The 13,764-nt window shown below is 34.9% G+C and overlaps 1 protein-coding gene across 3 annotated transcripts in view; it reads right to left on the reverse strand.

Moving 5' to 3' along the window:
• DPY19L1 (dpy-19 like C-mannosyltransferase 1) overlaps positions 1 to 13,764 on the reverse strand; it is a 47,692-nt gene that overhangs the window by 14,785 nt on the left and 19,143 nt on the right. For all 3 annotated transcript variants that reach the window (XM_042816989.1, XM_042816986.1, XM_042816987.1), the window contains 7 exons: positions 12,717 to 12,774; positions 9,803 to 9,894; positions 7,722 to 7,821; positions 6,364 to 6,441; positions 3,451 to 3,537; positions 2,135 to 2,194; positions 717 to 797 (listed from right to left, as the gene is read on the reverse strand). In XM_042816989.1, coding sequence (XP_042672923.1) covers positions 717 to 797; positions 2,135 to 2,194; positions 3,451 to 3,537; positions 6,364 to 6,441; positions 7,722 to 7,821; positions 9,803 to 9,894; positions 12,717 to 12,774 — 556 coding nt within the window. The remainder of the gene's footprint in view (positions 1 to 716; positions 798 to 2,134; positions 2,195 to 3,450; positions 3,538 to 6,363; positions 6,442 to 7,721; positions 7,822 to 9,802; positions 9,895 to 12,716; positions 12,775 to 13,764) is intronic.

Here is a 13,764-nt window from a genome sequence, read left to right on the forward strand (position 1 = left end):
AAAAAAAAAAAAAAAGAAAAGAAAAGAAAAGAAAAAAAAAAGAGACTGTTCTCTGCAATTAAGTAGTTTAAAAGTATATGAAAGCATGTTTAATTAAAACAAAAGTTTAAGTCACTTACAATACTGTTACAAATGGACTTGAGTAGACTAAATAATGTATTTGATTGTAACATGTTGGACACAAGAAAAATCAGAAAGTGGAAGAGGTGATACCACTGTAGCTGGGTTCAAAAAGAATACAGTTTACATACTCACGTATCACGATACGAGCTTCCATCATCTTGCCCCTACACCTAAGTAAGTAGCACCAGCATAGATTTTATAATAGAAGGAATAGCAGACTTCTGTAAGAGGACTTAAGTGCAGTTAGGAGTCCTAGTCACAAGCATTTCAGAACTGTCTTAAAAATTAGATTCAGAGGAAAGTGAAGTAAGAACCAAATAAATGAAACAAAAAAGTAGACAGAAGATATCCAAAATAAACAGATCTCAATGAAGCCATATTTAAAAGCTAACACACTATTTATCAACTCAACAGTAAGGACAACTGCCTTCTCACAAACAGGGCAGAATGCCTCAAAGTCATCATTCATAATGAATAAAAAAACCATATGCAATCCCTATTCCATTCCTGCAAAAGAAATCTCAGAATTTCAGAAAATGTACCATTAAGACACTAAAATTGAATGCATTTTTGATAAGAGACAGAGGACTTACATCATCAGCTACTCCAAATGCTAAGGATGTCAGGTATTTCAAGGTGACTGTCCCAACTAACCAGGCACATCCTTCAATGACCTTAAAAGACATTCACAATTAAATCAACCTCTTGCAAACTTTTAAGTAAAATCTTTCTTTTTAAGAAAGCTTATTACATTTAGTGATTAGTTGAAAGCACTCCTAAGTTATCACCACAATCTACAATTTTTTCTAATTAATTACACTTCCCAGATTAGAGGACAGTGGAGCTTGTTGTGTTCTTTTTTAAATCTTACCACAGCCTCTCTGCTATTATCAGTTTATATTACTCTGCTAATCCAAACCTTTGAAGGAATCTGCCTTACAGTACCTCTTCAAGATAATCTCAAGAGAAACTGTCAAAGAAATATAGAAGAATTACATACAATCACTATTTTTAGTTGCATATCATGTTTATGTCTGTAACAGAAAAAAAGAAATTCTAGGCCACTTAGTTTTATTTAGTTCCTTTTAAGATTGTCTCAATTAAGTAGGAAAACTTGGCTCAGCATCTTATATCTGACAGGGATCAATGGCAGATGCTTTCAGAGAGAATATAATAAAAAGATACAAGCCTATCTTTAACCTAATGTAACCAAGGTTGCATTCAACCATCATATTTAAGGGCTGCATATGAACATGAATACCTGAGGGGCACCTAATCTTTTTCTGACTGCCTCTGCTTTTTGTTTCTTTTTTCACTTCCACAGCATAAAAATTCTCTCTCGTAAACTTACCATTGCATACAACATAAAATGCAACTATAATCTTATCCTACTCACTAGCTTTGTCATATTTACCTCAGCCTTACAAGATGCAGAATTCTAACTTATTTTAAAACCTCTACTTAGCAATTCTTTTTTAATACTTGTCACCATATTCTTTTTACTACAGTTTAACTTTGGAGAAGACCAGATTTTCCTAAACTCAGTTAAGTAATTATGCAGATACTGCTTGATGTTACCAAGCTTATTCTAAAATAATGACAGTATAGGACACAGTTTTAATGACTCTGTATAGTAGTATCTTAATTGTTATTTTTGCAAGCACTGTCTTTCAACCACCTCTTTAAATGTCTTTTGTTTAAAAGTGTTTTTATACAGATGTTAGGTATTGCAAACAGATTTAAGTTGGTAGTATAAAACTGAACGTGCTGTCATTTCAAGGCTGCTTCCATTTTGTGAAATAAATGCATGCTTATACATCTTTTCTTCCTTCAGTAATTTAAAATGAATTTCTGGAAATAGGGACAATTTACTTGAAAAAGAGTAGTTTATCCGTATTTCTTGATTTTCAGCTGCTAGCAAATAAACTAGATGCTATCCCTCTATTTTACTAAACCAAAACAGTAGGGCATAGTTCTTCTTCTGGAATTCAAGATGTATGAAATTCCTTACCCACAGGCACACTTGATTTCTGTTCCTTTTAAAGACTCGTGGGCTCAGTTCAAGAATTCCCTAAAAATAAAATGAATGCACATCTCCAGTTAAGATACAGCAACAACAAAATGTTCCAATAACATCCAATGTTACAATAAAAAAAATCATCCAGGATGCTAAGTGTCTATTTTAACATGCAACCATTTATTCAAAGCAAACTAACAAAACCACACACCAGACCACAGAATCAACACAACCTGAAATACAGATGACTGCACAGTCCTGTGATTTCACTCTGCAATGGCAAAACCCACCAAAACAAAAACTTTTACTGAAGTTATATATGTGATTAAGGAAAGACTGTTTTTCTTTTTAATAACCAAAATTCTGTATTACACCATTCTACATCTCCTTAGATCAAATCCAATGCTCAAAAGATTTCTGAAGAAATTAATACATTACTAGCTGAACAATAGACAATTTTCAAACAGGACAACAGAATAAGCAGGAAAATATTGGTTGTTTCTGTAAATCACTGTTTCTCATTTTACAATATACAGAAAACTTTAAGTTGACTTGATGAACAATGTAATTAAGAAAAACATAATTAACTTCAGTGCTTTTAGAAGTCCATACGTGGCATACACTGAGCTCCAAATTTCTAGGAGAGGCAGAAGGACTGAGGAATTGAGGTATTTTTGTAGCACACTAAAGCAGAAAGGTTCACCTGATCTTAACTCCTTTTTCCCCATGTACATAATTCCCTTCAGAAAAACCATTCTGAAACTAAACATCATCAGGGGAGTTGTTTTTTGTCTGTTGTTTTTAACTTTTCAAGTCGAAATGAAAACAGTGAATCAACACGATGAGCCTTCACTGAGTAATTTCACACTTGGGGAATGGCACAGCAGTTTCAGACAGTCTTAAACCACTGTAATACACACTACAGTCGTCTGCGCTGCATCTGCAGTTTCACAACTGATAGAAGAGCATTTGAAACAAAACTCCTCCTTGCTCATGTTTTCTTTTTGAAATTACTTTTGGTTAAATCTTATGACTGTGTTAACCAGAGTACATAATCCTGTAAAATTTAAGCTGACCTAAACAAAGAGAGCTGAGCCCTACCTTAAACTCCCTTATGAAGAGGTTTTGGTGGGGAAAAAAATGTGCAGTTTTTCAGTTAATATTTATTCATTCACCAAATATATTTAAAATCTGTTTGACATCTGAAGATTTTCTCTAATGCAACAATTTCACATTTTACAGCAACGCTTACAAAACAGCACAGCATTACATTCCTATGTCTTATGATTTGTGGTCCTTAAACAACTTACCCAGATAACTACTAAAGATGCAGCATAATATGATGTCAATAACATTGAATTACCAAACATCAGAATAAAACACACTACGAGAGATACCTGAAAGAAGAAAAATAATTAAATTTAAAATAGAAAATTATTGGTAAATATAGAAATTACCCCTATCACTAACAACTTGACATTTAAAGACACATCCCACCCAACAGCTGCAAGTTTGATAAGTTGTTGAGAGTTATTCTGAAGAGTTGTTCTGAAAACACTGATTATAATTATAATGACTTCATTGTAGCAGACAGAAAAGTATAGAGTATTATACTAACATATTTAAAAGCACATATACATTAAAATATTGATCACAGGACAAACTCATCTTACATGAGATACCAGTTATGTTTTTGAAGTTATTCCTAACTTAATGCAGTAACTAGAAAAAAAAAAAAAAAAAAGAGTGCCTCTCTATTCTATTATTAACAGAGTCCTGGACAAACAAGTTTGTTGCTTTCTTTCTTACAAACTGAGGATTGCAGTCAAGTTCAATGAAATTTCATCACGGGCACAGCTATAGCACACTGAAAGTCAATACAACTTTTATGCACCACGCTGACCTCCTGCTGTGCTTTCTTATTAAGAGAAAGCAAGCTGCATTAATTTCCAAACTTAGAAAGCCATAATAACAATTAAATTAATTTGAAATAAAGCAATATAATAATATTATGTTAATTAATATTAAAATTATTCTTTAATAATTTTAATATTATTATATTATATAATTTTATAAATAAAATTATTATTATATTAATATAATAATAAAATTTCTGCCTTCTCTTTCTATGCACAGGAATAAGTAATAATAGCATAGTTATTAATAAAATATGCAGCCTTTTGTATATTTTTTTTCACAGTTAGACTTGAATTTTCCACAAAATCTAGGGGAGTGGAGAGGTGGAATCATAAACTCCAAGAAGAAAGACTAGCAGTTTACCCAATCTCAGTATATCTCTCCACAATACAACACAAATGCTGAATTCAGGCTTTTTATGGCACTTTGTCACCAATATTATACACTTACTGATGTAAGCCAAAAGGTACAAACATTTTATCCCATTTCTGCAGAAAAAAATATGACTAAGCCAAGATGCTTATCTGCAAATTTCCCTTTTAAGCATGACTAAGAACACGTGCTTAGTGTCCCAGGCTTAAATTGGAATTAGGCTGTACAGAACTTATTACTGCCTTTCATTTACCAATTACCATATTTCAAAGAGTATGGAAAAAAAATATGAAACAGTTTAGCTCTAAGCTTCTTTCATGTGGTAAACATTCGCTTTCCGTTCACTAAGTTTGCATAGCGTAATTTTAGCAAAAATATACATCTAAAAATGGACACAACTCTTCAAAAAGTTGTTTACATCTTCCTACATATTTATGACTGTAGTCTTACATCTTCCTATATATTTATGACTGTAGTCTCTCTTCAAGGAGCAAAAATTCCTGGCAGCAGAACTCAATCATTTTCTTAACTTTAAAAACAAAGTTCAGGTGTATCATGTTGAAGCTCAGTTGTCTTTTACTTATTGTCATCTCCTGCCTTTCTTGACTTTCTCATCAATTTTACAAAAGGTTTTTTTTCCCCCAAATTGATACCTTTTTTGTCATCCTTTCTGAACAGCTCTCCAAACCACAACATCTTCGTGCGATCCAGACTTCAGTAGTTTTCAAAACCCACTTTGAGCTGGGATTCTCTAACTTTGAACTGCAAACACCTCATTTATTGTTTCCACTAACCAAAGGCATGAAATGAGAGCTACCTTTTCAACTTCTTATTGCTCATGCTCTACTACTTGGTGTATTTTCCAATCTGCTGTTTGTGAATGCATCTTTGAATTCATGGAATAAGCAGAGATAGAAAATATTTTTATAGACCTTTTAGGCTGAAAATGGTTCTGGAGTTTGGAAATTCCAATGCATCAGACAGACTGTCCTTTCTGTCACTGTGACATACACATTTAAGATCAAATATTTAAATCCAGGCCCCTCCAGCCTTTGCTGTTTCCTCCCTTGAGGCAAGGGAGGCCTTGCAAAGGGATCTAAATACATTGGCACTTTGGGCAATCATCGATAGCATGAAGTTCAACAAAAGAAAATGCTGGCTTCTTCACGTGAGATGGAATGATTCTCACAAGTACAGATGGGAGGTAGGTGCCAGCAGGCTCAGAAGGAGCCAGCAGTGTGCCCAGCAGCCAAGAAGGCAAAACGCGTTTCAGGTGTATTAAAGACAGCATAACCTGTCGGTTAGAAAAAACGATTCTCCTGCTGTAATTAGCGTTGGTGCAGCCTCACCTTGAATACTGCATGCAGCCCTGGGCTTCACAGTATAATAAAGGACACCAAGGTCCTTGAAAGCTTCCAGAGGAGGCACCACAGTTGATGACAGGGCTAGAAGGAGAAGCTGAGGACACTTGGGTTGGACTAGACTTGGGTCCTCCTGAAGAAGAGGAGGCTGAGAGGAGACCTCACCTCTCTCTGCAACTCCCTGAGAAGAAGAAGCAGAGAGTTGTCAGGCTCTGCTCCTGGGCACAGATTCCATGGTGGGAGTGGCACAAAGCCATCAACAGAGAGCCAGAGTGGATATTAAGAATAATTTCTTTACTGTGAGGGTGGTCAAACTCTGGAGAACAGCTTGATGCCCCAGGCCTACCAGTATTCAAGATGCATTTGGGCAACACTCTTATTCAGGTGCTTTAGCTTTTGATTAAATGGCTAGGCTGCTGGGCTTGATGATACTTGACAGTTCCTTCCAAATAAACGATTCTATTCTATTCTTCTATCTTTTCAATCTTATAACTAAGGAAAACACTTCAGACACAATGCCTTTTGAAGTTCTGAACAGTTTGGTAGGACTTAAGTTGGAGAAAAAATATATACCATATGAACAGAGAGTATCTTCTGTAATTTGCAGGAGTCAATATAACCCATAATACACACAGCAAACAATGAAGCTATCTAGAATCAAAAGCAAAAAAAGAAAGTTAAAACAATTTGCAGTGGTCAAGTTGCTCTAACAGATATGTATTCATACACAAATGTAAGTATTCAAATAATCATACACAAACTTTCATTGCTTTTTTTTGCTAAATAAATATGTCAACATTTTATAACTGCTTCTTTCAAGAAACATGAATTTTGCAGGTCTTAATAACAGTTATCAAACACACTTGAGCATCCAAGGAGCAAGTATTCAGCTTTACAGAAATGTAAGTCATCACAATACAGCACTGAACACATCATCTTTCACCCATGAGAAAACGGATTAAAAACAAAAACAAAACACAAACATAAGCATTAATTAACATCATCTAGCCCCACATTTTCAGCAAAGCATCCACAGTTTGGTGCTGAAAAAAAAAAAACTGGATTCACTGATTTGGTAGCTTGCTTAAAACATAAGGAAAAATCATGAAACTATAATATCAAATTTCAAGGCCAGCATCTAAAACTGAGTAAAGCAATGCATTTCTTACATTTTACATTGTTAAATGGCTTCCTCATCTCCAGTTAGAAAATCTGCATACACAGTATATGCAGATTGTTCAAAAATATCAACTCCAATCAATCAACACCTCTTCTGAGTGCAGCAGACAATTGAAAAGGTATGGAGGCATGGACAGGTTTTAAACAACAGGTTACTTTGCAGTCAATTTAAACATTAAGAAATTGTGCTGCGTGACAGTAACCTATTGCTCACATTAGCATTTACTACATTTCTTGTAGCACTTGTTTAAGTTACCTCAACTGTATGAACCCTCATGCAGTAAAATTATGCCACTGCTGTCAGGTTTTTTAAAATTAAATAGGAAACCATGTAAAATTATGCCAGCTGTCACATCCATGCAAACTTTGCTCTACTCAAAAAATTGTGAAAAGCCCAAAGCAATGCAAGATCAACGCCTTTTTTATTTTTGCATTTCAGTGTACAAAGTTTTCTTATGTTCTGCGTTTGTTCTAATGTAATGATCCTATGCATAAGGTTGCTTTTAAGGAAAAAGGAATTTGTTTAATCCTGGTTAAAAAAAAAAAAAAAAAAAAAGACTTTTAAATGGAGCAAATTTAAATTTAAAGACTAGAAAAAACCTGGTGTGATAAATGGAGTGAATCTTCCCTGACAGCAAGTCTAGCTGAAATGAAAGCATCAAGATAATTGTACACTCAATGGCTGCCTGTACAAAATAGTCAATTTGGTTAAAGTAAAGAAAAAGACTATGCAGAGGTGAATATGGTCTTACCTGAGTTAAAAGAACAAACTGAGCAAACTGCCAGGGAAGCATGAAAAAGATATTAGAAACACACAGTGCAATCAAGCTTCCTTTATTAACATTCGGAATCCTTGGGAAAAAGAGACAGAATAGGTATCAGTAAGTTAAACTACACAGACATTTGCATACTATCAGAATGCATGGAATGAAAACAAAAGTTACCTTGGAAGTTAGCAAGCAATAACAGTCTTTGCAAAGTAACACTGAAGTAAATTTAGTGACATTTTCCTTCAACTTCCCAAAAACAACAGTTCTAATGTTTCTTAATGATTTGATGAGTCACCCTTTTCCAAGCATGTATTTTTCTGAGAGCATGTAATGCAGGAATTCAACCTGGAGCACTCTGTGTAGTCCACCCTAGTGTAGCAACTGCAGTCAGGTCACAACTACTTTTATTTCAGCCAGAATCACAATTATTCCCATAAAAGTCTGTATCTGACAGTGATTTCACTCTTCCAGCACTCTCTATCATCTCTTCCGTATCTCCTCTCCACAACTTTTCACCAGCAATCCTAGCACAGGATTCCAGGGCAATGACAAATGCACAAAACTCACCTCAGACTGAAAATAGCCTGTTTTCCATCTCCTGCTGAAAAGTTGTTGTTTTGTTTGTTTTTTTTTTTTTTTATTATTATTTAACTCTAGCTCAGAGATCATATCAGAAACATGCTATGATTCAAAATTCACACCAAGTGGCCTCCGAAAGATTAGGAGATCACAAACAGTCGCTGAAAAGAACCCAAACCCAACAGATTACAGAAGTCTCAGCAAATACTGTAAAATTTTCTTCAGTTTCTCCTAAAAAGTCTTTTGATTAAGTACTGGAAGTCATGCTGAGCATGATTCTACCATATTCTAGACTCTGTTTCAAAGACCATTCCTCCATTATGTCAGAAGACCAGCATGCATGGCTCTTGAAGTAGGAACTCGAACTGAAAATCTGAAAGTTAAGTCTTAAAACATCGTGCCAACTTTTTGAAATCCCTTCATTGGTCATTGGTAGGCACACAAGCTCCATTACTACTTCACACACCAGGATTTGAAGCAGTAGCACATCTATCTAATCAAAAGTGTCGTAGTTATAGATACAGAACATATACACTGGGATCAGTGTATTTAACTTCCCTGTTTTTAGTCCCATTTAACTATTTAGCCTCAAACGAATGTTTACCATTCAAATAATCTAGCAATCATTCTACAAACTACTCCTAATGATGTATTTTTAAATATTTTTGTATCTTTTATTTTGTATCTTTTTTCTTACCTAAAAAATACAAGATAGTGACAGATGAGTTATGCATTTTTGGTTTAATCACCAATAACTACAAGTCAGTATAACCTAATGAAGGAAAATCTGTGGTTATGCAAAATTCAGTTGAAACACAAATACACTGCAAATCTGATGCAAGAGAATTCAGTGGAAAACCCTCAGTATTAACAACCATGCTTATTTTTCAAACCAAAGGCAAGACACAGTCACACTGCAGGCCAGAAACAACCACAGAAAAGCAGGGCTAATGAACTCAAGAGCATCTCTGCATTATTATCATTAGGATTGCTTGAAAGACTGAACTAATAAACACATGAATTGAAAGAACATAATAGCTTATGGGTGCTATTGCATTCGCTGTTTCATAGCATAAGCTTATTCTAAGTGCAATCAACGTACCACTCTCCAAGAGGGACAAAAACAATTCCTGGAGTATAGCTTGCTTTCCATGGGATAGAAGTGACATCAACCAAAAATTCTCTTTTTTGTGTGTTTGTTTTTGTTTTTGTTTTTAATTCAGACATGTGTTTCCCAACATAGTAATTCTGATATTTATTTTAATCATGTCTTCAAGTTGAAACAATTTCCTTTTAATAAATGAGTAACGTGACTACAGCTCTACCAGTGCAGCATCTGCAATGTAACAGCCACAGGAAAGTTTCTATGTTAATGATATTCCTACAGCACAATAATATCTAAACAAATGCATTTAAATATGTTTCCTCCCACGTTCCATTTTTTTAAACTCACTTTTAGAAGCTAAGTATAAATTGAGAGGTACCTGAGAATATAGGTCAAAAGCAACATCTGAAGCACAAGGAATGGGTATGAGAAACTTTCACGAAGAGGGGGAGTCCACATGACACGAGTGCACTAAAAATAAGAACTGGGTTAGCTGATAATGTTTGGTGCTGTACTTTCATAAAGCAATGCATCTGTATTTGAAAATGAAAGGCCAAAAACTCTTCAGTAAAGCAAACCCCAAACTTTTATGTACAACCCAAAAAACTCAAAGGAAAACAAAAAGCCAACAGCACAATAAACAAACCAACAAAACACCCCACAAGAAGAAAACCAACAAGACAGGATGCAAAAAAGAGAAGGAGAAAGGATGCAGCTTTCAGACCTGAGGTCGATGATGCACTGTTTAACAAAGAGACAAATTACTACTCTTCCAAGACTAAGTGTGACAGATAGAGAACTTCTAAGAAAACAGCCAGGAGAGCCTCTGCTTGTCTCTGCTTCTGCTGAACTTAACAAGTCATTCAGCTAACTGACATTATTCCCAACTTCAGGCAGTCACTTGCCACACCTACATGGACAATGTAGTGGGGAGAGGAAAAACCAACACACTCTTCACCACACTAGACCATTCAGGTTACAAACATTTTACATTTCTAGCAGCAGCAAGACAGAAAATTTTTATAAAATCTGCTCTCCAGGATAGGCTACTAAAACCAAACTGAAGTTTACAAAGCTATTCTAAATTATTTCCTTCACTCTTTAGCCTACTGAAGTCAAAGATAATGCAATTAAATCAACCCAATATCTTCTTCATTAATCCCTTTGGGTTTGTGACAAACAGCTCACCTGCTTCACTGATATTCCGACCCTTATACTCAGCTCTTTAGAAAATGTGTGCACATGGCACTGCTCATCAAAAAAAAAAATTATAACTTCAAAGTTAGGAACATTACTTAATACTAACTTACTATCTAAAATTTATGTTCCTATATGATTAAAAACCATCCTTCAGATTATTTCAATTCTGCACAGCGTTCTTTCAGGTGCATAAGCAGTCTAACAGCAGGAAATCATATTTTAAGTGGAATCTGCTGTTTAAAAAAACAACAAAAGAACACAACACACCAAACCACTCTGCGTCTGGACGAATGAAACACAATCACATTTAAATCCAAGGTTTATAAGTGAAGGTAAGCAAAATCTTTGATTACAACTACATAGCTAGCACCTAGATGGCTTTCACCCAATAGTTAGCAGAAATAGTTTGAACGAAATACATCTTCAAACTGTATTTACTTACTGTTGCAACAGAGAGAATTGTGTTCATCCTATTTAGCATGCAAAATTTTTGCAAAACTACTAAGCATGCTTTGACAAATTATTTCTGTAGCTTTTCTTCCACAAACGTAGCTTTCACAATAGTATTAGCCACTCTCCTTTGTCTAACTCCATTTCCATTAGACAGCAATTTATCACTGTAGGACAAACAGCATTGAACCTGTGCCCAGGAAATACAGAAACACAACCTACAGGAGATAGAGAGGTACTCCTATAGCCCGAAATACCATTTTGCATTGTGGCTATCAGTTACCATGATACAATCTGAAGTAAATAGAGCAACTTCAATGCAGAAAGCACATAAGCCCCTCTACCTATCTTCTGTTGCACACAAAACAAAGCTGACTCTGTAAGTAACAAAAGGCAAAAAAGAATTAGCATAGGCTTAATCCCCCTTCCTTTCTGCAAAAAAGAAAAATATTTTGATGGATGTTAATATATACTCCTGAGAGGACTGCTGAAAAGAGAGTTGTGTTCACAAACTGCAAGAAGAGATGCAGAAGAAGCCTGGTAACTTCCTATCTTAAGGAAAATGAAAGGGTTGGTCCATTCAGAAACCTTACATGAAGGCTAACCAGGGGATAAAATTGTTTTGAGTACACAGCTTTGGACATAAGCATTATGGAAGAAGAAAATATTTCAAGGAGAGGACATTTTTGACATACCAATGGATAGAAAATGGCTATCAATAGATTCATACTAGAAATCAGAAAGATTCTCTATTACTGAAGGGCAAAAACTTAACATAGACAATAATGAATTTATGAAACCTTACAGCATGTTTATACAATCTTGTCCCTTCTACTTTGATTCCCAGAACCTTAAAGACATTTTTAAAAATACATTTTTAATCAAAGATATTACCAGAATCAGTACCATTTGATTATCTGCTTATTGTTCTGGTATTCCACTAATATGTTAAATTAATAGTGTAAAACAGGTGCTTAAAAATGTAAAATAAATGAAAAGTTGTCTGCCAATTACCATCAAAATTAGTACACATAATTGTGAAAGATTTATGTGTGCTCCCTGTCATCTGAAGAGAGAACATGAAGTCTCTTAGATTGTGCCAAGTAGGACAGCAGAGCTCACTATGCCATAGTGTGCCAAAACAATGTATACTCTTGTCAGAGCTTTCTAGCAAAGGATAAAATACTAATTCCAAATTATCATCCAAAAAGAATGGCAGTAGAACAGGGGTTTATTTGCACTATGTGAATTCACGAATTTCAGATAAAATACATAGCAATCTAAAGAAAACTTCCACTGTTTCTAAGGCTTATGCACATGATGCATCTAAGTCCAATTATGTCTGGAACAGGGAAGAAAGATTTTGATGTTCTGCAACTTGAACTTGTTGTGCTACTAAGACGTGAATCTCAGAATTACTTTATACTTCCCTTCTGATTTTTATTTATTTTTTAAATCTGAAGTGATACATTACAGTGCTATACATCATACAAATTGTAACCTATTTTGCATACAGTAACGTCTTACTCCTATTAGCCTTTTACATTCATCCTCATTTAAATCAGCAGCATCATTGTCTTTAAGGAAATGAGATCGATCTTACTCTTCAATAAGAAGGAAGAAAAATAAGGTGGTAATCCTACCTCTCCATGGTTGAAAAAGTAACACATCACGGTAATGAGGCCTCCTAGACGGCTCCCGCTGTGAGAAGAACATGAAATATAAATACAAGAGAACTTCCTAACAGCTGATGCTTCTTCAAAAATGTGGTGCATTTGCTTATAGCTAAGTTTGCTGGGGAAAGCAAAAACGCTTTTGGGCATCACAGAAAAATAATCCACATTGCACAGAAGATATTAGAAGACTAGCTACACAGCTAGTGTTTACTCCAGAGCAGAGCTCTTCATACATCAACTCTCTTCTGCAGAGCACCAATTTTAATGTAAATTATTTGTGAAGTTGCTCTTCTGCCTGTCACAAGCTTTGGTTGTGATCATTACACCAGCAATGATGAGCTGATGTAAAAATGAGCCCTACGAATTACAGTCTTCAACTTCTGGTGTTTAACCTGCTGTACATAGAACTTGCTTCTGAGAAGTGCAGAGCATATTTTATTCATTTTTAAATCCCAAGCAGTATAAATGAAATATTTCTTCCCTAGGACACTGATCAGAAAATTCTAGAACCTGCACACGCAATCACTCACAGGACTTTGCAAATATCAGTCTGAACCTAAGATCTTATTAGGACAATCAAACCAAGCATGGTAGCAAACATATATAAAAATGAATTCATATAGAAGAGTCAGTATAAGACAAAGCCTAATTCTTATGTGCAGCACTGTGACACTGACGTGTAAAAGCTTTTTAAGCCCTTAAGGAATTTTTATAGGTTTCTAAATAAATCAGGTCTATGTGCTGAATAACAAGCACCATGGAGCCAACACTAAAACCCAAGATAGTACTTAGTTTTTCTCACCTGAAAATAGCATGGATAACAAATCTTTTCAAACAGATAAAACCTTATTACCCATGTTCTGTGGCACAAACCAAGCAACCTCTTTGTGAGAAAAGAACTTGCATTTCTACTCTGAATTGGAAAGTACTATTTTTGCTGCTTAACAAAAGTATCAACCAGCTGCTCAAGATTAAGGGAAAAAAAAAAAACCAACAAAATCTTTATATCCTCTCA

Source organism: Centrocercus urophasianus, unplaced genomic scaffold (assembly GCF_019232065.1).
Source record: "Centrocercus urophasianus isolate 14NV4802_14NV808 unplaced genomic scaffold, USGS_Curo_1.0 seq_16, whole genome shotgun sequence".
Taxonomy (NCBI): Eukaryota; Metazoa; Chordata; class Aves; order Galliformes; family Phasianidae; genus Centrocercus; species Centrocercus urophasianus.